Below are 26,367 nucleotides of genomic sequence, written 5' to 3' on the forward strand. Positions count from 1 at the left end.
ATTTTTCCTTTATGTAGTACCAAGAATGAAGGTGACTGTACATTTTTATGACGTATTTTGTATTTTGATCTGGATTGATCTGGTTTGATAACTGTAGCACGTAACAGAAGTATTTACAAAAAGAATAATAAAATAAAAAGTTTTCATTTAGCTAAATCAGTTTTTAAAATTTAACAGTGGTAGTGCCCGCTTTAACATCTTAGCACTGCAGGGCCGGCACGCCCGGTGTAATACCACGACCACACAGAAGACAGGCGTGAAATGGAAGCAATTCCGTGTTTCGTCTGATGTGAGTGTGGTGCCGGAGGCCTAATTTAAGTCCCTTTCCCTTTACCACCCTTTTCTTATAAAGAGAGGTTGGGAAGAGGAAGTGGATTTGACGGTGGAGGAGATGCATAGGAAGGGGAAATATCCTCTTTATGTGCGTCTCCTCCTCCGTCGGATAAGGGTAGGCAACGCATCTGCAATTGCGGATGTCTATGGGCAGCGGTCGCTTCGCCATTTTGGCGATTTCAGGTGGCCGCTTGCTCGTTTGACACCTTAAGTTATAAAAAAAAAGAATATAATTTAATTTATAGCCTAAGTGTTCTAAGTTCCCTTGGACCTCTCGAAATCAATTTGTTAATGACCTCGTAAGTAATAACTTGTTTGAAGTAAAGGCGGTCGTAATAAGCAGCTTTTCACATACGCTATAATTTAAACAGGAAATTGACTTCATATTTATCCAAGTGGCCTTAGAAAACCTTTTATGTAATTGAAGTAATGTGTACAATTTAGTTTTTTGTTGCTAAGAAAAATGTATCTTTAGTTTAAAAAGGTAAAGCACCTATAACCATTCTGTCTAGTTTAGAAGTTTAGAGCACTAATTGGTGAATCCAATTTCAATAAATCTGATCGCAACTGTCTTACTAAAATTATAAATGCGAAAGTTTAGATGGATGTTTGTTAAAGTTTGTAGGCTCAACGTCTGATCAGATCTCGGTGAAAATTAGCATAGATGTATACGATAGTCTGAGAGAATACACTTGTGTTTTTTTTTATTTCACGCGGCCGAAAACTAGTACAGAATAAATAAAAAAAAAACATTTATCTCAATTAGTCAGGTTGATTTGGCTTTGCAGTTTAACTTTAAATCTAAATAAAAATACCATTGTTTTAAAAGATTACTGGTAATCCAAGATAATGTAAAACAGCTAAAAGATTTAGTTTTAAATAGCGTTGCAAAAAGAGGATGAGTCGACAATGGCCGGACGGATAGTGGCAATTTGTCCAATTCGGTTCAGGTGAGCGGAAAGCGGCTTGCACGCGATGCCCTCAAGGTTTACACAAGTACCAGGAGTACATAAGTTACCTTTGTTGTATCCAGAAATTGACTACACCTCGCTAGATCGTCCTTGAATATTACCCTGAAGTTTTGTGGCTATGAAGAGGGTGGGTGAAAGTATAAGTATATATATGTCGGAAGAAAGGGAAATCAGATATAAGCTGGTAGAATTGTATGAAAGAGTTGTACTTTAGTTGGTACATGTACATTGAATTGTAAAATTGTTATGATTCTTAACAAATTGTGTGTTTTTTTTGATTAACTAATGTAATCATTTTTTATTTGTTACAGAACAGTACACCGATGTGGGAGGAATTCATATCTAAGGCTACAAAACTTCATTCGGCTTTGAAGTAAGTATTTACAACTCTTTTGATATTATTCAGGGACTAGTTGTTGTCCGCGACTTCGTCCACGCAATCTTACTTCATACTAATATTATAAAATGCGAAAGTTTAGATGGATGGATATTTGTTAGAGTTTGTAGCCTAAACTGCTAAACGGATCTCAATGAAATTTGGCACAGATGTAGGGGATAGTCTGGAAGAACACATAGGATACTTGATTCTGTTTTTTTAATACCACGTGGACGGAGTCGCGGGCGAAAGCTAGTATTAATATAAAAAGTAGCCTATAATATGCGATACTGATATGAAAATAGTAGAATCAATTGCGCGTTGAAATAAAAAATATTTTAATTATGAATTTGGAAGCGTGCTAAAATTAGGACATCGTTGACTCAAAGAATGAAATATGAAAATGCTAGACCAAGGCAACAAAGAGTTGCATTTTGACTACAATAGGGTGGTGACTACAATAAGCTATGGGAGTAATTAATGCCTTTTATACGAAATCGAGAGCGAAAAATCTAGCCCTGGTTTGAGATGAATTACAGTAGAAATACAGTTGGAATTGTTAAAATTATTCAACCCAAAATTGTCTTTTACGCTAAATAAATAGATTTGTTTGCAACAAATGAACTACAAAACTTTTAGAACAAATAATAATGCCAATAAATTGTTATGGCATATACACAAGCTATCAATATTGTTATAAAATATTCAAGAATAGAAAACCTCTTGTGTAAAGCTGAAATGAACTGCACAATCATATAAGGTCTTCTCCGTTTGCATTATTTAGAATTTAAAATTCATATTAACATAATATCTTGTAGTCTTCGTATGGCAGCGTTTCTATAACTATATCTATACAATCTATACTTCTATAATCTATAATATATACTATTATAATAAAGCGTAAACACACACTTCGTTGTTGCCTAAGATGTCAGCAATTACAGCACATTTTTGAATAATTCTTTCTTAAATGAAAAGCCCTACTCTTACGCCGAGCTTTAGGCTATTATATTTTCACGCCATTAAACTTTGGGAGTAAATATTTTGGATAAAAGCTCTAATGTGGAAAAGAGACCATATATTGCTGCCAACATCAAGAAAGCAAGATTGCCAAGGTTGTCATGTCATGTCATTTTGACATTTGCTATTGATAATTTGACAAATGTAAACAATAAAATAAAGTTTTTTGAATGAAGCCGCACAGGAAAGCTAATTGTAGGTATCTTGTACAATATCTTTGTGGCTATAAAACGGTTACAGTATCTGTAGATGACCTCTTTGCACGTCCCCATGTATCCAGTTGAATGTGACAATAGTCTTCGTTTAGCGACAATTGGACGATTGGCGAGTGTCATATCGAAGGGAGCGTGCTATATACATATATATCTTTATTACTAAGCTCTGATATAGTTGAAGAAAATAATACGGTGTATCTGCTGATGGAATTCGTCCACGTCAGTTGAAAAAGAATAAAAGTATAGCCTGATATAATCTATGTTACTAAGCCATAACGTAGCATTTGAATGGTGAAAGAATTTTCGAAATCGGTCCTGTAGTTTTTGAGTTATTACAGAACATAGAAAAAAAGGAATCTTTTCTCTTTAAAATATTATATCTTTATATAAGTAAACTCGTCCATATCTAATATTTTTATAAATCTGAAAACTTAAGATAAGCAACAGCGGTTAAAGCGTCTTAGTTTTGGACCGCAACTGCCTAAATGTTTTTCCTGATCATCCTCCCTCATCATAATATTTAAACATATATCTTTTCACAGGTCAGCGTTGGTGGCCATAGCGGCGTTCCTAGATGCCTTCCAGAAAATAGCAGACGCAGCTACGAATGCAAGAGGTAAGCGATAAGTAATAGCTAAACTTGCGTTAAGAAGAATTGCTGTTAAAATTTTCGCAGGCGTCGCTGCGATTCATGTTTAAATGAATTATGCCATGGTTTACACTCAGTTAACACTCAGTTGCAACCAGTTATAATGTAAATCGTAAACAGTTTGCTATTGACCTTTGACTTGACTTATATTTTTTAACCAACATGAATATCTAGTTATTGTAAAAACATTTCTCGGTATCATTTGTCAGCGAGTCGAATTGAAATGTAATTTAATCTAAGTAGGTTTTGTGGCCTATATTCTACATATTTACCAATGTTACTAGACAGGCACAAACTTATAAGTTATATTGTATTACATATACACGTGTGAAACTGAAAAGATACATTTAAATGAAACACAGTATGTTCTAAAATTCTTCTTGATTCTTAAAAATTCTATAAGTACATTTTAATTCTAAACTAAATACACTTTATCTAATTATAAATAAGAGTATTTTATTTATTTTAATCTAAATTAGAGCGTACTTTGACTTAAATTCGTTTCAGTTTTCAGGAGGTAAATAATTCGTTGGTTGATTTTGAATTTTATTTCGTCTGCTCTTAATTATAGTCTATAAATTCTTGATTATTATAAGTTACACCATAAATAAATTAGGCAAAATGCTTTTGGAAATAGGATACTCTAAGTTTGACCCAATTTTCTGGTGTGTTCGATTGCATGCATCGATCGTTACAAGCTCTTCATCTAAGATACAGTCTTTCAAACTTAAGTCATTAATGTGTCAATCCAATCTAAGTATTCATAGACATTAGTATACACTGTTGGTTCACGTACGTCCTTGCAATTAGCAGGTCCATAACTCGCTACACCGACAATCATGTAGTAATTTTCTGATTCAAACATCAAAGGTCCACCAGAATCGGTAACGCAGTCGGATCTCTCGTTGTTACCTCCAGCACATAGTTGTTTGTTTGTTAGTGATGTTGTAGATATAGTCCGTTTGCATGTGGGTATCGGCATGTAAGGTAATTTGGCCTCCATCTTCACATCGTTGTTTATAGAACTCTTGACCCCCCAACCGGCGGTTATGAAGTTTGTGGTGGCGTCGAATTGATTTGCGAAATTGTATCGTGGCAAACAAATTGGACGGATGAAATCTGTGAACAAAATAGTATAGTTAATAACACTATCTCCAAACTATGTAAAATATACAATGTATAGACAGCTTGAAAAAAATCTCTTAACAGTCCCTAAATGAAGCTAAGAATTGTTTCTGGTATACTATATAGGGAGATATTTTGTATTATAAGCAGTGGTGTTCAATATTGAATCAAAACAATCTCGACAGTTCTCACAAATCTTACTTCTTACTAATATTATAAATGCGAATGTTTAGATGGATGGATGGATGTTTGTTAGAGTTTGTAACCTAAATGGCTGAACGGATCTCGATGAAATTTGGGATAGACGTAAAGGATAGTCTGGAACACATAGGTTACTCACTTTTGTTTTTTCTAATTCCACACGGACGAAGTCGCGGGCGAAAGCTAGTTCTCAATAAACGCAAGCCAGGATAAGGGTGACTAGTTCTTAATTTATTTTAGTAATCAAAAGCAATAGTTTCATACCTGAATTTTCAGCAGGCGTAGCAAGCTTCACCAGTCCTATGTCGTGCTGGTATGTGTTCTTGTCGAATAGAGGATGCTTCTCACTCCACTGTACCGCTATCAGAGAGACGGTGACCCTTTCTGTGGCTCCACCATCTACCTCTACGAAGTCTGTGGGGTATGACGTCACGTTGTATTCGGCAAGACGGGCGTTGGCACTGAAATTAGATTTAAAATTAGTAAATTTTTCTTTCGTAACTGATTGTCTGAAATCTACACTTGGGAACAATGATATGTCTAAGTGTAAGTGAAAGATCTTCAAAACCAAGTGAGGAATGAAATCTAAAATTTTGATAATGTATTGAAAACAATGACAGCTATGGAAATAGAAGTTTCTTGCACCACGAAGAATAACGAATAAGGTTGAAGGAGTACGCAAGCTCTTTTTGTCTTTTTTTTTCAATAAGACACGTCTACAACAAAGAGTAGACCAACTATGTACAGGCGTGATTAAAATAAAAAGGTATAACTTACGGTTTTCCATGCGTAGTCTCGATACAATGAGCAGCTGTCAGTATGAAGTTGGGCGAGATCAGACTTCCTCCGCATATGATGCGACCGAAACGATATTCTAAAAGTGCGAGCCACGGGTACTCGTCGATAGCAGCAGTACCGTAATCTGAAACATTATAAGTAACGGACAATTAATTTATATTCGATAGTAGTTTAGGTTTGGTGTAGGTAGAGTTTTAGACATGACTATGGAGTAAAAATATTTTTAGATTGAATAAAAGTCAACACCAATGAGAAGGGACTGTGGAAGTGACTTCACTGCCATATCGTATATAAATACGAGAGAGAAGGGATGAATCGCATGTATCAAGACGGACGTTAGTTATGAATATGAAGGGGTACACCGGTAGAGGTAGACCTAGAAAGAGATGGATGAATTGCGTGAAAGGTGACATGATCAAGAAGGCAGTGATGATTGAGATGACGGGTGAGATGCTTTGGAGGACGAAAACCCGTTGCGCCGACCCTACGGGAGTAGGATAAGGCAGGGGAGATGATGATGAGTTTTTATCTAAAACATCTGAATTCATTTTCTATCTCTTTAAGAAAAACTCAGAATATCTTTTGTTTTTTAGGTTTATAAGAGTTATGGTTTACCTCTATTTATCTTAGGTGCAGATACGTCTACACCGCATTCTTCGTTCTGTTTGTTGCCCTCTCTAAGTACGCTGGTCGGTGCGTCATCGCTGGTCTTTTCACGTGTTCCGTTACTTCCCGGTTCGGCAAGATAATTAATGATTTCGGGGAATGGTATAGGTTTGAGGTTCAATTTCTTGGACCATTCCGACTGCAGCGGACAACAAACCTGGAATTAAAAAATCTGGTAATTAGATATTTATAGAAAAAAGGCCAGGATAATAGTGAGCCTAGTCAGATAATTAAAAGTCGCTAATTAAAAAATATTGTATGTGTTTGTTGAAATGAATTAGGAAGTGTTGAAAATAGTGGAAGGAACTTGTTGTGGATAAAATTGGTTTTATAGTAGTGTTAGATTTTAAAACAGAATACGAGGGATGACATTGTTTTGTGTTCGCATGTCAGTGGAAGCCAGTGGTTAGCCTTGCCAACGTAGCAAGTTTGTGTTGCGTCATGCGGGGAATTCTGTCTTAGCCGCTATCATCTCTTTGTTGATAATTTTCCTCCATGCTGGGTTTTGCCCGAACGTGTATCTAAATTTTATAATCGCGTGGATTCCCATATTTTGTATTGCTCTGATTTATAAACGTGTTTAGATAATTATGAATTTATAGGAAAATGCATCTCTCTGTACTTAATTCGCTTTTGGCTCACCTTATTATTATGAATGTTTTTTCCATTCAATTTATGACTGTGTTTAACTATAACTAGCTGTTGCTCCCGACTTCTTGCGAGAAATTAAAAAAAAAATAGTAGAAATGTTGACTACGTTACTCAGTGATAACATAGCTTTTTACTGGTACAAGAATACTTGAAATCTGTCTAGTACTTTTTGATTTATTTTAATAAATACAAAAATACAAATTCTCTGTATAATAGTATAGATAATAAGAATACTATTATTATCGTTTTTTCTCTTTATACTAAACAGTTTTGTTAAATCACTTTTGGATTATATTTCAATTCTGAATCTTTTTTCTATACATTTAACGACTAATCTTCTTTAAATTTAAACTTAACGTTCATTGTAAAGATATACATTTTAAGACAATGCATTTTCCCGTTTGAAGCATGTACTACGTTACTTTAGGATATCTATCGTTTTTGTTACCTTAAGTATTCAAAGCAATTTACCTTATATAAATAATTACTCGTAGTCCCACAGGATGATTCCCGAAGATATAATAATTCATCGTCTGTCTTCGCTTTTTTCTCGCTGACTTCTTTTAATGGCTTGCATTTATCCAAGTATTTACATTCCCCTGTATAACCGTTTGGCATTCTGCATTGTGGATCTGAAAATTAACCAGATTTCGTATTAACTGTTAGAACACTTTCAACTTCCAGGCTTGATATGATATGCTTGGTAACGAATGGTGAGATTCCACCATACCAATGTTGGCTATCTGTATTCAATATGCTATTGGAGTTTTACAAATTGTATCGTTATTAGCGTTTATGTCACAAATTGTCATACTCACTTTGTTGGTTATTATTGCTTTTTTGTACCACAAATATTTGTTTTGTCTTTACGATCTGAGCCTTACAAAGTTTTATTTGATTGTCGTTACTTATATAGTTAGATCCAAAGGTCAATTTAAAGAAGTGCTACGATTTTGAAGAGGTGACAAGAATAAAGTTCGGTGTAGATTAAAAGAAATCCATGCTAATATTATGAAAAGGGAAAATTTATATTTTTTAAATTGAAATAACTAAAAAACTACTAGGCCGATTCCGAAAATACTTTCACCATTAAAAAGCTACGTTATCATCGAGTGACATAGACTAAAATTTTATAATTGCACGTAGGCGAAGTCGCGAATAACAGCTAGTAATAATAAGCAGGTTTCAAGTTTAAGTTCTTAACCTCTAATGATAAGAAGATAAAAGTAACGGTCATAAAATTACCTACAGGGTTCGTTGACTTCTACCGGTTTGTTGCAAATTTGAGACATTTGTGTTTGAGATGCACACTTAAATTACATACTTATATAATAATTCGAAATAATATAAATAAGTAGGATTTTTATTGAGTAGGCTCTGTAAATATTAAACCGATTATTAAGGAGACGTTAGGGCGGATTGCTAGATTAATCGAAACCCTAAAACCCATAAAGTTAACATGGATTACGGTTCGTCAGGTCAAGGGTTCGAATCTGAGATTCAATAATTATCTGTACTAATATTACAAAGACGAAACACTTATATTTATTGCAGTAATTCAAAAACTACTAGGCTGATTTCAAAAGTTCTTTCACCATTAGAAAGGTAATTTATCTGGTAATAACAGATGCTATATTTAGTTTTTTTTTTAATTTCACGAAGACGAAGTTGCTAGCAACAGCTAGTCGTGAATAAACTCGTATCGTAAACTTATTTTGAATTAAAATAATGTCGGTAGTATTTTTATTTACATTAACAATTATCTTCTGTTATGTTTTCAATTGTATGATAATCTGTATATAATTAACACATTTTCTTATTTACATTATTACTGATTATTGCTCTTTTACTGCACAAATTAATACATCACTATCAATAAACAATGCATAACGTAATACTACATTTTTATAATTTGAGTAATACTTACAAGTATAAATATCTCCAACTGTTAACAGTATAATAATACTCGGTATAAGTTTTGTTATCATTGTTGCTGATTTTAGTCGTCGGATCACACGTCCGTTCAACACGGGTTACTGGTGTACACTGACTTGATTGTCAAGTTTACTCCAAGATCTCGTAATGTGTTTCGATAATACAGACGGGAGATGTTGGATATTATCTATGTTAATTAAAAATAATGTTTGTCATTTAAAGTTGTATTAGTAACTTGCTTTTAGACTCGACTTCGACCGCGTAGAATAAAAAAAACAAAAGCCTGTGTGTTCCTCCAGACTATCCTCTATCTCTATGTCAAATTTCATCGAGATCCGTTCAGTCGTTTAAGCTACAAACTCTAACTAATATCCATTGCATCCATCTAAACTTTCACATTTATAATATAAGTAAGGAAGTAAGATTTGGGTAAAAATGCAATTCTGATTAAATCATAGTTTTTTATAAACAATAGTTTTGTTTGCATCTTTTGTATTTGCTATGTATTTTCATGCTATTAAACTTAGGGGATAAATAAATTAAAAAGAAAAAACATACGGAAAAGGGACCATAAACTACAAGCTGCCAACATAGAGTAAGTAAGGTCGCCATGGTTTGTCATCATGTCATGATATTTGGATACTCGAAATTGATAATTTGACAAATGAAGCGCGGATGAAGCCGCACGAGAATAGATAGTTGTTTTATAAAAAGGTCCTCGTTTTATTAAAACTGTTTTATTTCCCTATCAGTATTTAAAAGACAAATATTTGTATGACTAATATTAAATCTACAACAGCATGTAAACAATGAGGTACAGAATTAATTAATTTAATAATGGTTTCCTGTTTATGTAATACATAACTAGGATAATCGGAGAGTTGAAGAAAATATGTTTGTTCAATTCATAGTTAACTAGGTTAAATAAAAAGTAAAAATAAAAACCTCTTTATACATATACATTTACATACAGTGAATATATTTATTTAGCTGCAGGCTCAGCGTGTACCACATGGCTAACGCACGCGGAGCTGATTTTCAGCCTGTCCCTTTGGGCCGCGTTGCGTCACGGCCCAAAGGGACGCGTCGTACGTCACGCTTTAGTATAGCCTAAAGCGTGACGTGATTGTAGAGCTTTTTATATTTTCACGCCATTAAACTTAGGGGGTAAATATTTTGGATAAAAATCCTAATGTGGGAAAGAGACCATAAGTTGCTGCCAACATCAAGGAAGCAATTTTCATTTGTGCATTTGAATTTTGACATTTGATGCGGATGAAGCCGCACTGGAACAGCTAGTCTATTAATACAGCCGATGTTACACAGGGATTAACGTTTTAAAGGCGAACAATTTTTCAAACTTCCGAGTAGTTTTAAAGTGAATTCAATATATACAAAAATGTAAAACTTAACTCTTCATAATATTTAGGCATTTACGGTGGGGCTAAAATGTTACGATAAGATTTTTTTCATGTAATTTACATCTAGGATCTATAAAGTACAGTCGGCTTCATTAATGTTTATGCATTTATGAAGTTGTGTACTCCTTCAATGTCAAAAATTACCATGATTTTTTTATAATATAAGGTGGCAAACGAGCAAGCGGCCACCTGAATCCATCGAAATGGAAAGCGATTGGTACCCATAAACATCTGCAACTGCAGATGCGTTGCCTACCCTTAATTGACGGGGGAGGAGACGCACATAAAGAGGCAATTCCTCCTTCCCATGCGACTCCTCTACCGTCAAAACCACTTTTCCTTCCCATCCTTTCCTCTTAAGAAAAGGGTGGAAAGGAAAAGCGACTACAATTAGGCCTCCGGCACCACACTCATCAAATGTGAATATTCGTATTTGAAAACATATAGACGGCTTTGTGGATTTATATTTGAAACAAAATATTTTCTAAATATTTGCAAATCTACACTATTATAATAAAGCGTAAACACACACTTCTTTGTTGCCTAAGATGTCAGCAATTACAGCATATTTTTGACTAATTCTTTTTTTAATAAAAAGTCCTACACTTACGTCATGATTTAGGCTATATATTTTCACGCCATTAAATTTAGGGAGTAAATATTTTGGATAAAAACCTTAATGTGGGAAAGAGACCATAAGTTGCTGCCAACATCAAGAACAGTGGTAGTGTCCGCTTTAACATCTTAGCACGAATGGGCCGGCACGCCCGGTGTAATACCACGACCACACAGAAAACAGGCGTGAAGTGGAAGCAATTCCGCGTTTCGTCTGATGAGTGTGGTGCCGGAGGCCTAATTTTAGTCCCTTTCCCTTTCCATCCCTTTCTTAAGAGGAAAGGATGGGAAGGGGAAGTGGATTTGACGGTGGAGGAGATGCATAAGAAGGGGAAATATCCTCTTTATGTGCATGTCCTCCTCCGTCGTATAAGGGTAGGCAACGCATCTAAAATTGCGGATGTCTATGGGCAGAAATCGCCTCGCCATTTTGTCGGATTCTAGTGGCCGCTTGCTCGTTTGCCACCTTATGTTATAAAAAAAGAAAGAAAGATTGCTAAGGTTTGTCATGTCATGTCATGTCACATTTGCTATTGATAATTTGACAAATGTAAACAATAAAATAAAATTTGCATAATTTTATGCGGATGAAGCCGCACGGGAACAGCTAGTGTAGACATATTAATGCAGCTGACTGTAAAATTATATATAATCATGTTATACTTCAATCTTTAATTATATACAAATATTATTCTCAACGCGATTCCTCAAATGAACCAGTTTGACGCGATTCATATAGAACCGGTTAAGGCTTCTTGTGTATTTTACGTTAAAATCTGATGTTTCAAACGTAATCACTACTTGTACCACTAGATGTCACTCAGTCGCACACTGGAAATAATAAAAACAACAGTTCAGTTTGTTGTTTGTTTTTGTAGTTTAGCTTTCGCCATGTTAACCGTCAGATTGTATTGTTGAAATATTAACAAGTTTCTCTGTCTCTGAAAAGAGGCGGATCACAACTACATTGAACCAGTAGAATTTTGACGTATTTTTAGAATATATTTCTTGTCTGGTGACGTCACTTGCAAACCAGTTTAACATGTGTATTCGCAGTGGTCGAGGTCGCATATTTCTTACTGCATGTCCTACCTACGAGATATTAATCAATCAGCATAAGAAAATATGTATTCTAAAATGGTATAAATAGCTTTAAACTTAACTGTGTGTGATAGTAAATCATACTAATATTATAAATGCGAAAGTTTAGATGGATGGATGTTTGTTAGAGTTTGTAGCCTAAACGGCTGGACGGATCTCGATGAAACTTGCCATAGTTGTAGAGGATAGTCTGAAAAAACACATTTGCTACTTTCTTTTGCTTTTTTTTAAATCCACGCGGACAGAGTCGCGGTCGAAAACTAGTCTAAAATTATTTTTGTCTTGACAATATCGATACGTTTCATTAAATCTAAAATAAAACAAAAACACACTGTACGAATGATATTCATATTTACATATTTTTGTATCAGACATTTACCTTTTGGGTTTAAAATTTTAAAAATTAGCAATCCTTTGTATCTTTCTCTATGGGTTTGGTATAGTTGTTTGATAGTTGTATCAAATAGCATTATGTTTTATCCAATCCATGTAACGAAACACATTGGTATAAACTCCAGGTATACCTTCTAAGCCGCAACCTTTGATGCCATAGCTCACTATCCCTACTACCACAAATTTTAGGTCGTCCCATTCATGCATCAGAGGCCCTCCTGAATCCCCTCCACAGCTATCTTTCTTCCTAACTCCCCCCGCACAGATCACGTCATCAGTAATGTTGCTGAACACCTTAGAGCAATTCTCTCTTGATACGAATGGTATATGAACTTCCATCTTGATTGTGTTCCTATCAGTTCCATTGCTCCCCCAACCAGCTACAGTTAGTCCTTGGTTTTCAATTAACTCAGCTGTGAAATCTTTAATTGGTAGACATGTTGGCTTGATGAAATCTGAAAATAGAGAAAGTCGAAGACGAATTGGAATTTGCAATAATCGTAGATTTGTTTCAGTAGGAATATTCAGAGAAATATCAAGGCTTAGGATAGCAAATACAGATCCTTTATCTGATGAGTCAAATAAAGCTGTATTTTAGTACCTAATTTTTAAAGGAAAGTGATAGAAAAATCTTTGTATCTATGATTATATACTTTGTTATGCCATATTTTAAAATGAAAATGAAATTCACATGGATTTAGACAAACATTATATTATGCTGCTTTAAAAGCTACCAATACATCTACGACTCGTCTTGTCTTTGAACTTTTTTAAATCCATAAAGACTGGATAAAACCAACAAAGACAGTTTTATAATATACTGTCTCACCTGTAAAAACTACGTCGGTTTTCAGTTTCGAAAGTCCGATGTCATTTCTTAAAGTCGACCTTGAGTACCTCGGGTGGATAATATTCTTTATAATTTCGACAATTTCGACTGTTATACGCACTTGCTCGCCTTTTATGGTTACCACGTCTGTTGGATATGTTGAGGTGTCGTATTCAGAGAGGCGCGCATATTTACTGGAAAATAAGGCAATAGCAGAAATTGTAATTTCCTCAATGTAGTTGCATTTAATTTATACAAGAAATTTCATGGCTTCAAGTATGGTATTCAATTAAAGTTGATTCTATCACAAAAATGATGAAATATGGATGTGTTCTATTTTGGTAGGATATATTAATTGCTAGGTGTGTAACGGACTAAATTTGAGAGAAACTAAGAAAGTTGTAAAGAGTATGAAAAGCATCCGTGCATTAACAAGATATGCTAAGACAAGACCTAGGTTATGGGTTGAGTTATTATACTTACGGTGCTCCTAACGAGACATCAGACAAACAATGGGCAGCAGTGAGGACGAATCGTTCAGTGATCAAACTGCCACCACACAGAGTGTCCCCACCTCGGTATTCTAACAGCACTAGCCATGGATATTGTTCGATGGATGTGATATCACCACCTGATATCAATTTATAAAATCTTTTAAGTAAGAGTAACAGTGGAAGAATTAAACACGACTGTACTTTAGGATTTTCTGGAAAGAATCAGACTGATGTCTTTCATGCTTACTCGAGGCTCTTTTTATTATATGCTAGCGCTTGCTATCAATTCCATCTGATTTGTAGAAAGAGGTCTAAACTTACCAACTAAATTGTACCGTACATGTACCTAAATGTATACGTACCCATTATTCTAGAAGTTAGTTTAACTACATTTCCACATTCTAATATTTTCGCAGTTTCACTTGAGTTATTATTGCCGATTGTGACTCCGTCGATGTCTATTTTGTCGTATGTTAAGTCAAGTCCGACGTCATTCGTCAAAGGATTGATCGTTCTAAATCTTAACCATTCAGTCTCTAAAGGACAGCAAACCTGAAGCATTTAGTAGTTTGTAATAAAACATAGAAGTCCTTGATTGGTTATTTAATTTGAAAATTGGTGGCGTTCTGCTTCCAAAGTTTTAAATTAAACTGAAGATTAAGCATAGGCCGATGAATTTAAATGTGGTATACAATAACTATGAAGCGAGATATTAATGGTTTTTCACAAGAACGTCTGATATAGGAGTAAATAGCGCCAATAGCTGACATACAAGAAAGTTTCATTGATAATTCAATAATTGACATGCAAATCGCTGGCTCGATATTTGATTTATGACAGCTACAAAGTTTGACACTAACACGTTCTCGTATACTGGCATTCCAGCTACAAGTACATTGTAATGCCATGTGTATTCTTGCCCTAATACTCATTTGGACTTTACTCTTACTTTACTTTTGGACTCGTGTAATCCAAACTTACCGTGTATTGATAATCCGAAAAATAGCCACATGAAGACTGTTTGATGTAGAGTACTTCGTCTGCTGTTTTCAGTCTTTTCTTGTTTAGATCCCGTAATGGTTTGCAGTCTTTTAATATTCGACATTGTCCGCCGAAACCGTTTGGTTGTCTGCATAGTTCTGTAATATTGTGTAATAAATATATTGGTTAAAAAATTACCAAGATATAAACTTTAATTTAAAACTAGTTGTTGCCCGCGACTTCACCCAGGCATTATTAATATAAAAAGTGTGCCTATAATATGCTCGTCTATGTCAGCTACCCTCCAGTGAAACTCCGGTCGAAATCGGCCCAGCCGTTTCGAAGTTTATCCGGAACAAACGCGGCTCACTGACAAACATAGAGACAAAAAATTAAATGCGATTTTCGTTATCAGCAACGCAAATACATCATATTCCCGAAATCTGATTTTTTTCTTTTGATATTACAAACTGACACCCAAATTTTATTATATCTGTTGATAGATTCCATTGTACCTTACTTTCTCTCAAATTATTATTTACTAGTGATAGCAAAACAAAGTAAATAATAATTTGAGAGAAAGTAAGGTTAAGTAAAACCAAAGCATAATGTCATCGGCCATCTTGTGATGGCGGCCATTGTGAAATGACCCCTAATTGGATCCCGTTTGGTGATGGCACAAATGTTTATCATTTGTTTGAACATAACTTTGTATATCAACGTTTTGCGAAACACGTGGATGACCAGTAATTATTGAACGAGAATTTATTATCGGAACAGGCTCTATACAAGTTTTTTAACAATTAATAGCGCTATAGAACGGATGGTTCAGTTCAGTTTTAATATTTTTCTTTCTGGCAACAAATTCGGTGGTTTTATAAAATGGAGATGTATTACTCACCAGTGTTGATATAATGTGTTGCAACAACATGGATAAATATAAAGAAAAGTGGTAACTGCATTGATTATTCTTCTCTCTCACACACGAGATGACGCTGATGTAAATGAAATACAACGCTCATGTTCTTTGTTGGTTTTTATTTCTGCGTTAGTTTCACGATGACGTCATCGGGAGGGGGAAGGATGTGTGTCATATTTCCTGTGTCATAATTGATAATGGTGTTTATTTCAGCTTATAAAAACCATAACTTTATACCTAGTAACCGACTTTAGAGACGGTATAATATGTTTTTAAGAACAAGTTGGTATACTTCATACTAATAAAAATGCGAAAGTTTAGATGCATGGATATTGGCAGTTTGTAGCGTAAACTGCTAATCGGATGTAGATGAAATTTGGCATAGAAGTAGAAGATAGTTTGGAAGAACATATAGGCAACTTGCTTTCGTTTTTATAATCCACGCGTGACACAGACGTAAGCGCAGACAAAAGCTAGTGTTTAATTGCTGATTTTTTACTCAAATAAAAAAAATCGGGTTTTATTCGGTATTACTGAGATATCAAGTAATATAATATTGTTATTAATCTAAGCATTTATTTATTCCATTTGCTATTGAAGTTGCAATAAGGAAATACACAGTAATATTAATTGGTTTATTCATGTTAACATCTAATTAAACTATGACTTAATAAACAGCGTTGTTTTGTCGCTGTATATTTTAACAGTGGGCTTCCACTATTGAAAGTGTCGTACAAAAATATGTTCGTTCTTTTTCTGTTGCCCTTCTCTTCTCTGGCGAACCTCATGCATACCATGTTGCCATACCTTATAAAAATTATATCGTAATTTCGTATCCTCTTTGATGTAACGGAAAGTCCAGCGAGAAGAATGTATTGTCAATTAGTAACCATCTACTCATAATGACATGAGTAACATTGCAAAAACCAGTTGTCGAATTTACTAGAAATTAAATTATAAAGCTATATAAACACACAACTTTCTTAAACCGATTTGTTTGTATGACAAAATAATTTCATAGACAACAAAATTGTAAGCCAGTAACATGTGAAAATATTATTTCTCGTTTCTTAAATTCGACTAACACGTTCTATGCTACCAGGATTATTTTCTATGCTATGTTAAAAAAAAAACAATTTTTTAATTCATTGTTTAGTAACTTTTATTGTTTTTAACTTAAGTACTATTTTACAAAGCGTATCACTAAATAAATAAGACTATACAAAAGATAACTTTCTATCGCACTCAGAGTTAAGTTACTATGGGAACAACTTTGTGTGAATTTTAAGTTGTCCATCGCTTAGTTGGTTTGTATCCTATTCGACTATTGTAAATTATTTCTAAAACAAGCCTAAGGTTTATGAAATTAACAAAATCTTCTAAAATAAAAAAATGAAAAACCTACACTAAACTGTTATAATATCCATTACTTGACTAAAGGCCGAAAACTGAAACGACAAATATTTACAGCGTTTGAATAAGGCTTTGTTTAAACTCCAAATTTCATAAAAAAATATCACGTCCCCCAGATTGTAAGATTACGAAGAGAATAGTTTCAAATTCGTTGCAGTATTCGGCCGTAAGAAAAGCATCTAGATATTCAAAATGTTTTTTCATTAATTTGTCTATTTGTATATAATACTAAAATGTAAGGAAATGCATATCTAACGGTACATACCATCCTAAAAAACTATAAATAATGCAGTACAAGTTAGTACAAAAATCATTATACATCGAGATCAAAATTATACATAATATAATACTTATTAATTAACCAATGGTGGGTAAAAAATAAATACTTAAATACTTTAATAATTCGCATTTCAATCTCGTCAAATACCTTACACTAAATTCCTTAAAAAATAAGTTTGTCCATCTTTGATGCGTTTTACCATTGGTTCAGTCAATTTCCACAACTCTATTAATATTCTAATTAACTAAAATTAAGAAAGAAAGTAATGAATGGTTAAAGATAGAGGAAGACTGAGTAAATTATAGATGGATTGTAAAAGAGGATATGCGTAAGAAGAAAGTGGATTCAGAGGCTGAGATATGAGTACCGCGTAAGGAAAAAGGCGGGTTGATATGAATCAACTTAAATTATCGAGGTCATTGCACCAAATTATTTAATAAATACGTCAACATTAAATTTAAGTAACTAACGTCTTTAAGATTTTTAGATCATATTACTCTTAATCCAGTCTAAATATTCATATACGTAAGTATATACTGCTGGCACGTTAACAGTACCACATTCCCTGTAACCATAGCTAACGACACCAATAGCTATGTACGTATTATCTTCTAATTCATACATTAACGGTCCACCGGAATCCCCTGAACAGGAATCTTCTCCACGGTTCCCACCCGCACATATCTGATTATCAATAAGTCTGTTTAATGGATATCTATCTCGACACTGATCGATGGATACATAAGGTACTCTAACGTGTTTTTTGACTTCGCTAAATTGTGATCCGTCACTACCCCAGCCGGCGACAGTAAAATTCAACGGTGTAGTGAAAGTTGGACGATAATCTTGCGTCGGTAGGCATATTGTGCGGATGAATTCTGAAATATGAACAAGTTCGGTTGGTGAGGTATGCCAATTTTCAATTTAAATTGGAAAATATTAAGGCTTGGACTACAGGTATAAAAGGTTGCGATAATAATAAAAAAATACATTAAAGCAAAGTTCATATCTGCATAGACTTGAAATTGTAACAGGCAGGCAGGCAGTTGTATTAGTCGAAGCCATCGTAGACGATCAAGCAAATTTATTGGTGTAGCATTACGGTGTTTATTCAATTTTTTGACGCAAAATTTAGAAATACCTTTTGCATTTGTATTTACTTTTACTAGTCCCGTTTTGCAAGTTCACTTTTTTATTGGTTGATGAGATAAATTAACGAACTAAAAGGAAATAATCAAACAGGAAATACTAGAAATATTCTCACGGTAAGTAATTACTTTTTTGGTGATCTGTAAAGATCACCATACAATTAAGTAAGTGTTTGATTACCTGTAAAAACAACAGCTTGTTTCAATTTAACAAGGCCGATGTCATGATGAAGTTGCGTCCTCGTGTAGTTGGGGTGACGTATAGTTTTCTCTATTGGTACAACGATTCCCGTGATCTCGTCGAATCCACCTCCATCCGTCTCCACGAAATCAGTTGGAAAAGAAGAAGTATTATATTCGGCCAGTCGAGCAAATAACCTGGAAAATGTTCATGTTGATATTATAGTACTTTATTTTTACATTTTCCCGTAAATTGAGAAGCAAAAGGTTAGCGTAGTATGGACATGTTATGCGACGAGACGATGGGGACATAAACCAGAAAGTGTTAAGGATTGAATGTGGATTTTTACAGAGGTAGCAGAAGACCGAAGAAAGTATGGATGGATTGTGTGAAAGGGGATACACTTAAGAAAGTAGTGGATTCAGATATGACGGCTGATAGAGATGTATGGAAGAGCAGCACGTACTGTGCCGACCCTCAATAAGGGATAAGGGCAAGTGGATGATGATATTTTCCCGTAAAGGTCTGCTGGTATTTTCTAACAAAAGTCAGTTCTGGTTTTGAATTTCATTCTTAACAGTGGTAGACTTCAGCAACATTATGTTGCAAGGATGGAGAAGCTCGTCTGTCAAGGGGAAGTAAATTCGATGGAGGAAGGGGAAATATACTATCTGATAACGGCCGTAATTCCTTCGATTAAAACTGAGTAATGCTTCTGCAATTGCAGGATGTGCGTGGGCAATGGTTGCTTCCCTGTTTCGGAGAATTTAAACAGACGCTTGCTCGTTTGCCACAATTTAATACAAAAAAATGTGACATCAAGTCATGTTTGGAATGTGAGAATGAAGTAAGGAAGTGTAAAGTGTGAAAAGTGATAAGGAAGTGTAAATTTGTGGTTGTGATACAGTCAGAATTCAAAAAAATACTTTCTTATCTATGTTTACCTATCTGTTTTCACCGAATCGAGCATGGAGAGTGTACATTATAACTGGGTTTAAAATTAAAATGAACATTATCTTAAAGTAACTTACGGTAAATTTTCGTTTTTCATGCAATGCGCTGCAGTTAGAATGAATCTGGATGAAATTAGACCGCCGCCGCAAAGGGTGAAACCTTTTGCATATTCGAGCAATACCAGCCATGGATATTGGTCGATCGCCGCTGGGCCTCCTCCTAAAAAAATGGAAATATAAATATTAATAAACAGCTTAACAATTTTCACTGTTGTCGATGAAAATAAAATTATATATAACATGGCTGTATCTTGCGAATTCGTTCGGGTGACATTACAGTGATACTGGTAACTTAGCTATTTAATGGTGAAGGATTTTTATTAAATCGGCCAAGTAGTTTTTGAGTTCTAACAATATATACAAAAATACATACTTTCCTCTTTGTAATATCAAGTATAGATTGATTTTGTTTTTTCCAAATGTACTTTAATTTTTCATCTATCCTGATTTAAGAGCTTTTAAATTGAACTTTCGATAGTAAAAGCTAACAAATTGATTTTTACTTGTCAGTGGGTTTCGAGTGTAATTTTTATTGATTCCTATAATATTCCTAGACATACACAAAACAGGGACTACAATCGAATCCAACAGTTAGAATGGATAAGGATTTGTTTAGTTGCTTTTGTACTTACCAATTATTCTATTGGCATTAGATGTGTCTTTTCCACATTCTGCATTATCTTGTATCGGTACGTTAGAAATATTGTCTGTATTTCCATTATTAGGTGGGTCTTTGTCGTCATTTATACCCCTTGTGTCTAATTCTTCAATGCCATTGTCATTGATTGGTACGGGTTTTTCTTTCAAATCTGTCACATACGTTTTGATTTCCTCATATAATACAGGCTTTACAATACTATCGAAGTTGGACCACTGCGATATCGGTGGACAGCAAATCTAAAGACAACATACAATTAGTTACAAATTCTATACAGCCACTGAAAGGTGTTTAACAGTTTGGCCAAAATCGTTACTTATATTTGTAAAAGTCAAGAAAGCACGATGCAAGGATTAAATTCATTCCTCTCTTTTCTATATTTTATTGAGTAATTCATTAAAGCATTAATTGTAAGTTCCCATGTTTGTTTCTGAGCCCTTTTGTTTTTCACTCTCCTTTCCCAACCCCATCGAAATGTCTGAACGAACACTTCACATCCTTTGAATAGGACCAAAATTAGGTTTTCATCGCCTCATATGTCAATCATCAATCCCAAAATATTCCCCACCTGTGTTTACGGCTGTAACATTTCTCCCAAATGGCTTATTCATGCAATCAAATATAATGTGGATCATAGTTTCCACAGCCTGTATGGACATTTCTGTTGTTGGAACACTCATTGGATTTATAAAATAATCAATAGAATTATACGTACCACTTGGCTGAAGCTACTGGTTACGGCGCACAAAGATTGTCTTAAATACAACAGTTCTCTATCAGTCTTTGCTCTCTTCTTGTTGAGTTCATATAGTGGCTTGCACATCTTCATTGGCTTGCATTCTCCTGCGCCGCCGTTTGGCATCCGGCATTGTTTATCTGAAAGGCAAATGTTTCTCGTTATTACGTTAGTTTTATGAATATCTCGTTATCTGAATATGCTATATCTATGCATTTAATGAAATTGGAAAAATGTCACATGTCTATACATTATGTATTTATTACTTATAACAAAAAAAAATATTTGTTCGTAATTTGCCCTATTTTCGGGTAATGTCCGAAACGTTTGAACCATTTTGGCCAGGATTCTGACAAGTATAGATTGTATGCAGGAGTAACTTTATTTCTGCTGCCAATAACTTGTATAAATATATACTTCGGTACAGATACGATAAAGAATTGAGAACCTTTGGTTTTGTTACAAGTTACAGATCTATTTCTACATCTTCTATATATATTTATAGATCTATCTATCTATACATATTATAAAAATGAAGTGTCTGTTTGCAATATCAAAAAAAAATCCAGATTTCGGGAAGAAGATGTATTTGCGTTGCTGATGACGAAAATCCCATTTAAATAAATTTTGTCCATCTGTCAGCAAGCCGCGTTTGATCAGGGTAATGTCCGAAACGGCTTGGCATATTTCGACGGGACTTTCAGTGGAAAGCTACCATGGATAGGCATATTATAGGCTACTTTTTTTATAATTTCGAGCTGTCCAAATTTGCGGTAACGAAGTTTGCGGTCGACAGCTCGTGCGCATGTGTATTTCCGAAGTAGAACGTTTTAATTCAATGTAGTGTTAGTTAAACGTAGTTATTTATAAAATGTGAGATCACATAAACATTGGAAAATGAGTCACGTTGTAACACTTAGCATCTGTAACCAATATGTGTTTTGTTTAGTATTGAACCTAGGATCGTTTTTGTATCTTCTTTTTTTATTTGATTTTTTAATATCTGTGAGTATAAATTTGGTTTTAACACGTTAGGAATTTTGATTCGTAGTTTCCTCAATCTTGGACAAAATGATATTTATGCCTCCTTTGACATGGATATATTTGACCTTGTCTTTTGAACTATTAAAAGTCTTTTACTCAAGATCCGACCAATGAAAATGATCACTTAATTTGAATGGATTTTGGTGTTCATAAAATTTGTCTCGTTATGTCTCATTTACCATCTTTAAATTCTCACACGTATATATTCGAGTTGAGTTATTAAAAAATACTACGATAACTAAATGTTGATTGAACTTCAAAAGTTTGAATTTGTATCACAATTTTTTTATAAATTAATTGAAAAATCTATTGTCTTGTGTAAGTTTTCATGTGATTTTGTTTACCAACCTGCATTTATAAATTCCGTTAGATATAACACAAGTACTAAACACGATATGTGGAACTGCATTTCGAATACTATTTGGTGCAGTGCGGCACAAGCGGCTCGGTGGCCGTTCGAAGCGTTACTGAGATGTTGGCGATACGCTAGCTGGGTGGTTACTTTTTACGTTACTTCAAACGATTGGCCTTTTAACTTGTAGTGTTGCATTTGTGTTATGAAAGCGGTCACTGATTCGTAAGTCTTATAATGCGTTGGTATGCGTGTAATCGTTGTATGCGGGAACTCAAAGTTGCATTAGTTTGTTGTTTGGTTTTACTCTGAAAAAAATGGTTACTAAAAATAGAATAGTGTTTTCCTACTTTTTTTATTTTAACACCGAATTTTGTTTCCGAATGTTTTAATGATTGAGTGCCGCAAGAGCGCACGTTTTAGAAGACAAGTGGTTTTATTTTATTAAATTTTCTATAAGATCATCATCATGATCTCCCCTGCCTTATCCTACTCCCGTAGGGTCGGAATATTATTAAATTTTCTATAAGATGTTAATTTGATTTTAAAGGTTTCTTTACAGAGAATAGGCAGTTTTTACCCGTATTGTATAGTTTAATTTTCATTGTGCGTTCACTGTTATTATCAACCTCTTCCCTACTTTATCCTATTCCAGTAGGGTTGGACTCTAGTTTTGTCCTCCAGGTTAATCTGTCTTCCGTCATTTCAGTCGTCACTCCTTGATCATGTCACCTGTCACGCAATCCATTTCCTTCTTTTTTATCTTTCCCATACATACTTATAACTAAAATTCTCCTTATAAAAAATCAAAATGTGACAATTTGTCAATCATTTCAGTTTTTATCCACCGTATGTTTGATATACTTTTGTTAACAAGTTCATTGCTGTCAGAAATATGTTGTGAATCATCGGAAGGCCGTTAGTAATTAAATGTATTAAGAAATAAGTTTCCTTCCCACTTAGGATCTAATATCGGCAAACTGTTGTCTAAAGAGATTTGACCACGTATGTTTTTTTTTTATAAAAATGTTAGTAGATTTTTGATAATTTACTAATATTTCCTTTAACCATTCCAACTAAGCTCTAGGCTTGTGCTAGGATATGTTTATAATACGTGTTCGATCTAAATGCATTATGAGCGCTAGAGCCCCTGCATATTACAGACCTTTTATTGCACGATAGTAATGCCAGTATGATGTAGGGAATTGCGCAAATTACGCTGGTTTTCTTTAATTTTACACTAGCCGTTGCTTGCGATTCCACCCGCTTGCAATTAAATATAGTCCATGTTATTAACAGATAAATAATCTTTCTAAAGGTGAAATAATTTTTAATATCGACCCAGTAGTTTTTGAGTTACATCCAAAATTGAAAAATTACAAATGTTTTATCTTGATAATATTATCATAGACTAAGAGCGTCGTTATGAATGTGGTACACCGGTAGAGGCAGACTAGAAGTTAATGGATGGTTTGTGTGAAAGGTGATAAGAAGAAGGTAGTGATGACTGAGATGACGGATGATAGAGTTATGTGGAGGACGAAAACCCTGTTAGCCCTATGAAAGTAGGATAAGGTAGGTGAGATGATTTGTTTCATATGATTTTTGCTTGATAGCCCGACCCGATTAGTATCGACCGATAAAAAGGAAATAAAACTGCGGATGTTAAGTGAATCATTGAGGAAATATATGGATGTTATTATTTTCAACAAAAAAAATGAAAATGAGGCAATCTAAAACAAATGAATAATCAGGCCACGTAATGTTATTTTATATTTATAATCTATATGTTTAATATAAATAAAAAAATGTAAATGTAGAAAAATAGAACATAAGCTTCAGGATAATTATTGACGTATTTGTGGTTAAACCTGTATCGTAAACATGTTATATGCGTCAATTTTCTAAACCTAAAGTTTTGAATACCTTATTTAGTAAACCTATGGCTTTTGTGGTATTTAAATTTGGTACCAGTATTTCAGTTATCGCTTTTACGTATAGAATTGTCCTTGTATAAAATTCCCTTGTGTTAATATCTGTATATATATAAATTAAACAAATAATCCTGTGGTATGTTTTATGTGATTCACGGTTATGAGTCAGTGATATTTCTCATGTGATGAAATCTTCGAATTACTAACCCATGTTTGGTAATGTTTTGTAATATTTTTCATATTTTATTATTTTTGTTTATTGTATACTAGTTGTTGCTATCGACGTCCGCGTGGAATTTAAAAAAAATAGTAAAAAATATAGCCTACTAGCTGTTGCCCGCGACTTCGTCTGCGTGGTATTACAAAACAAACGAACTTTATGTAAATAACAAAAAGCTACGTATCCCTCGGAAACCGGCAGTTCTCAGAGATGAACCTTATCCCATGTGTACTCCAGACTTTGTTTTATATCTGAGCCGAATTTCAATAAAATATGTTGAACCGTTGCAGAATGATCGAGTAAAAATTAAAAAACTAAATCTATGAATCCCACAGGATCCGTAACTATTCCCGGGATAAAAAGTAGCCTATGTGTTCTTCCAGACTATACTCCAAACCTGTGCCAAATTTTATGGAGATCCGTTCAGCCGTTTAGGCTACAAACGCTAACAAACATCCATCCAACTAAACTTTCGCATTTATAATATTAGTATGATATGATGTTACTCATTGGTTACGTAGCTTTTTAATGGTGCAAGAATTTGAAATCGGACCAGTAGTTTTTGAGTTTTTTTATCACAAATCCAGAAATTTGAAATAATCTATGAACTTTGTATATTTCTTTCTGTCGGGTTTAAAAGCACTATCTAATAGTAATGTGTTTCTTTGTTTTCTTTATCATCATCATCACCAGCTCACTATACGTCCCCACCGAGGGGCTTAGAGCCTACCCTAATAAGGTGCGACTAGACTATAGTCAACTACGCTGGCCCACTGCGGGTTGGTTGACTTCACACATATCTTTGAATTTCTTCGCCGATATGTGCAGGTTGCATCACGGTGTTTTTATTCACCGTAAGAACCTCGGGTAAACTATGTACATTTGAAATAAGTATTGGTTCATGGCGAGATTCGAACCCAAGACCCAATATTACAAGTCAAGTGTTTAAATCCCTGATCCACTGATGCTCAAAGCTCGTTCGACGCTATTCTGTGACAAAGCTTACATATAAAAAAATATTCATGCTCGTATGAACAAATAGTGTCTACCAAAAACCTAGAATGAGATAAAGCACTGCCTCCAGGGATACAGGTAGGAAGGCAGAGCCCCAAGGTATCGTAAACTAATTAGTCCCTTTCCACTTTTTTTAAAAGTAAGGGATGCAAAAGAAAAAGTTATTTGACGATGGAGGAGGCGATAGGATGGGGAAATATACTCTTTATGTGCGTCTTCTTCTCCGTTGATTAAGGGTTAGTCATTTGCAATTGCGGTTGTCTAAGGGCAGTGGTCGCTTCGCCATATCGGCGGTTTTAGGTGGCCGATTGCTCATTTGCTACCTTATAATATAAAAAATGTGATTTATCTTCTTTTATGTTTCTAGTGGGTTTGTATGTATTCAATGTTACTATCCTTTGAAATGTCATTAGGATCGTGTTCATCCGTTTTTACTACAGTTACAGTGATTAATTTTTTGCATAAAAATCCTAGTTCTGGTATGTTGTCTGTAATGTTTTGTCTCTGTTTGTACATTTCTGTTTGCCTTCGAAGATGAATGTTTGCAAATTGAAACAAAGTATACATAGTAAGTAATTATTTTTAATTATAAAATCAATTATTTCTAAGGAGTTATTTCCGACCGGATCCATGGTAGATATTCGTACACTTTTGTGTATACGCCAGGTATGTTCTCAAGTC

The 26,367-nt window shown here is 34.4% G+C and overlaps 5 protein-coding genes across 5 annotated transcripts in view; 1 reads left to right on the plus strand and 4 right to left on the minus strand.

Moving 5' to 3' along the window:
* Positions 1-26,367, plus strand: part of LOC106109943 (MTSS1-like protein) — a 138,624-nt gene that overhangs the window by 57,652 nt on the left and 54,605 nt on the right. Inside the window, exons 2-3 of the mRNA XM_013291601.1 lie at positions 1,616-1,677; positions 3,458-3,531. Coding sequence (XP_013147055.1) covers positions 1,616-1,677; positions 3,458-3,531 — 136 coding nt within the window. The remainder of the gene's footprint in view (positions 1-1,615; positions 1,678-3,457; positions 3,532-26,367) is intronic.
* LOC106110009 (chymotrypsin B-like) lies at positions 4,098-9,075 on the minus strand. Its single transcript, XM_013291682.1, has 6 exons — positions 8,933-9,075; positions 7,477-7,637; positions 6,304-6,511; positions 5,668-5,812; positions 5,155-5,351; positions 4,098-4,683 (listed from the first exon to the last, which is right to left on the minus strand). The coding sequence occupies exons 1-6, from the start codon at positions 8,991-8,993 to the stop codon at positions 4,292-4,294; spliced, it is 1,164 nt and encodes a 387-aa protein (XP_013147136.1). The 5' UTR covers positions 8,994-9,075; the 3' UTR covers positions 4,098-4,291.
* On the minus strand, positions 12,413-15,428 carry LOC106110008 (trypsin delta/gamma-like). The gene is made up of 6 exons (XM_013291680.1): positions 15,374-15,428; positions 14,775-14,932; positions 14,156-14,345; positions 13,783-13,930; positions 13,300-13,493; positions 12,413-12,925 (listed from the first exon to the last, which is right to left on the minus strand). The coding sequence occupies exons 1-6, from the start codon at positions 15,411-15,413 to the stop codon at positions 12,537-12,539; spliced, it is 1,119 nt and encodes a 372-aa protein (XP_013147134.1). The 5' UTR covers positions 15,414-15,428; the 3' UTR covers positions 12,413-12,536.
* On the minus strand, positions 16,853-22,670 carry LOC106110007 (venom protease-like). The gene is made up of 6 exons (XM_013291679.1): positions 22,515-22,670; positions 21,102-21,262; positions 20,361-20,625; positions 19,747-19,888; positions 18,716-18,912; positions 16,853-18,264 (listed from the first exon to the last, which is right to left on the minus strand). The coding sequence occupies exons 1-6, from the start codon at positions 22,573-22,575 to the stop codon at positions 17,870-17,872; spliced, it is 1,221 nt and encodes a 406-aa protein (XP_013147133.1). The 5' UTR covers positions 22,576-22,670; the 3' UTR covers positions 16,853-17,869.
* The window catches only part of LOC106110006 (serine protease easter-like), a gene marked incomplete in the record, with an annotated part of 8,996 nt that continues 8,877 nt past the window's right edge, over positions 26,249-26,367 (minus strand). The window contains 1 exon segment of the mRNA XM_013291678.1: positions 26,249-26,367. Within this exon segment, the coding sequence (XP_013147132.1) occupies positions 26,291-26,367 (77 nt within the window).

This window comes from Papilio polytes, unplaced genomic scaffold (genome assembly GCF_000836215.1).
Source record: "Papilio polytes unplaced genomic scaffold, Ppol_1.0 DF820956.1, whole genome shotgun sequence".
NCBI lineage: Eukaryota > Metazoa > Arthropoda > Insecta > Lepidoptera > Papilionidae > Papilio > Papilio polytes.

Bases quoted from the DNA above. Each gene is read 5' to 3' on its own strand.
- LOC106110009 (XM_013291682.1), bottom strand. From the start codon at position 8,993: ATGATAACAAAACTTATACCGAGTATTATTATACTGTTAACAGTTGGA. The intron at 6,512-7,476 runs GTAAATTGCTTT...TTTTAATTCCAG, and splicing joins CGAGTAATTATTTATATAAG to GTTTGTTGTCCGCTGCAGTC. The intron at 4,684-5,154 runs GTATGAAACTAT...TTTTGTTCACAG, and splicing joins TACGCCTGCTGAAAATTCAG to ATTTCATCCGTCCAATTTGT.
- LOC106110008 (XM_013291680.1), bottom strand. From the start codon at position 15,413: ATGGCCGCCATCACAAGATGGCCGATGACATTATGCTTTG. The intron at 14,346-14,774 runs GTAAGTTTGGAT...TAAATGCTTCAG, and splicing joins TTTCGGATTATCAATACACG to GTTTGCTGTCCTTTAGAGAC. The intron at 13,494-13,782 runs GTAAGTATAATA...CTTATTTTCCAG, and splicing joins GATGTCTCGTTAGGAGCACC to TAAATATGCGCGCCTCTCTG.
- LOC106110007 (XM_013291679.1), bottom strand. From the start codon at position 22,575: ATGCAGTTCCACATATCGTGTTTAGTACTTGTGTTATATCTAACGGAA. The intron at 20,626-21,101 runs GTACGTATAATT...TGTTGTCTTTAG, and splicing joins CCAGTAGCTTCAGCCAAGTG to ATTTGCTGTCCACCGATATC. The intron at 19,889-20,360 runs GTAAGTACAAAA...CCATTTTTTTAG, and splicing joins TAATGCCAATAGAATAATTG to GAGGAGGCCCAGCGGCGATC.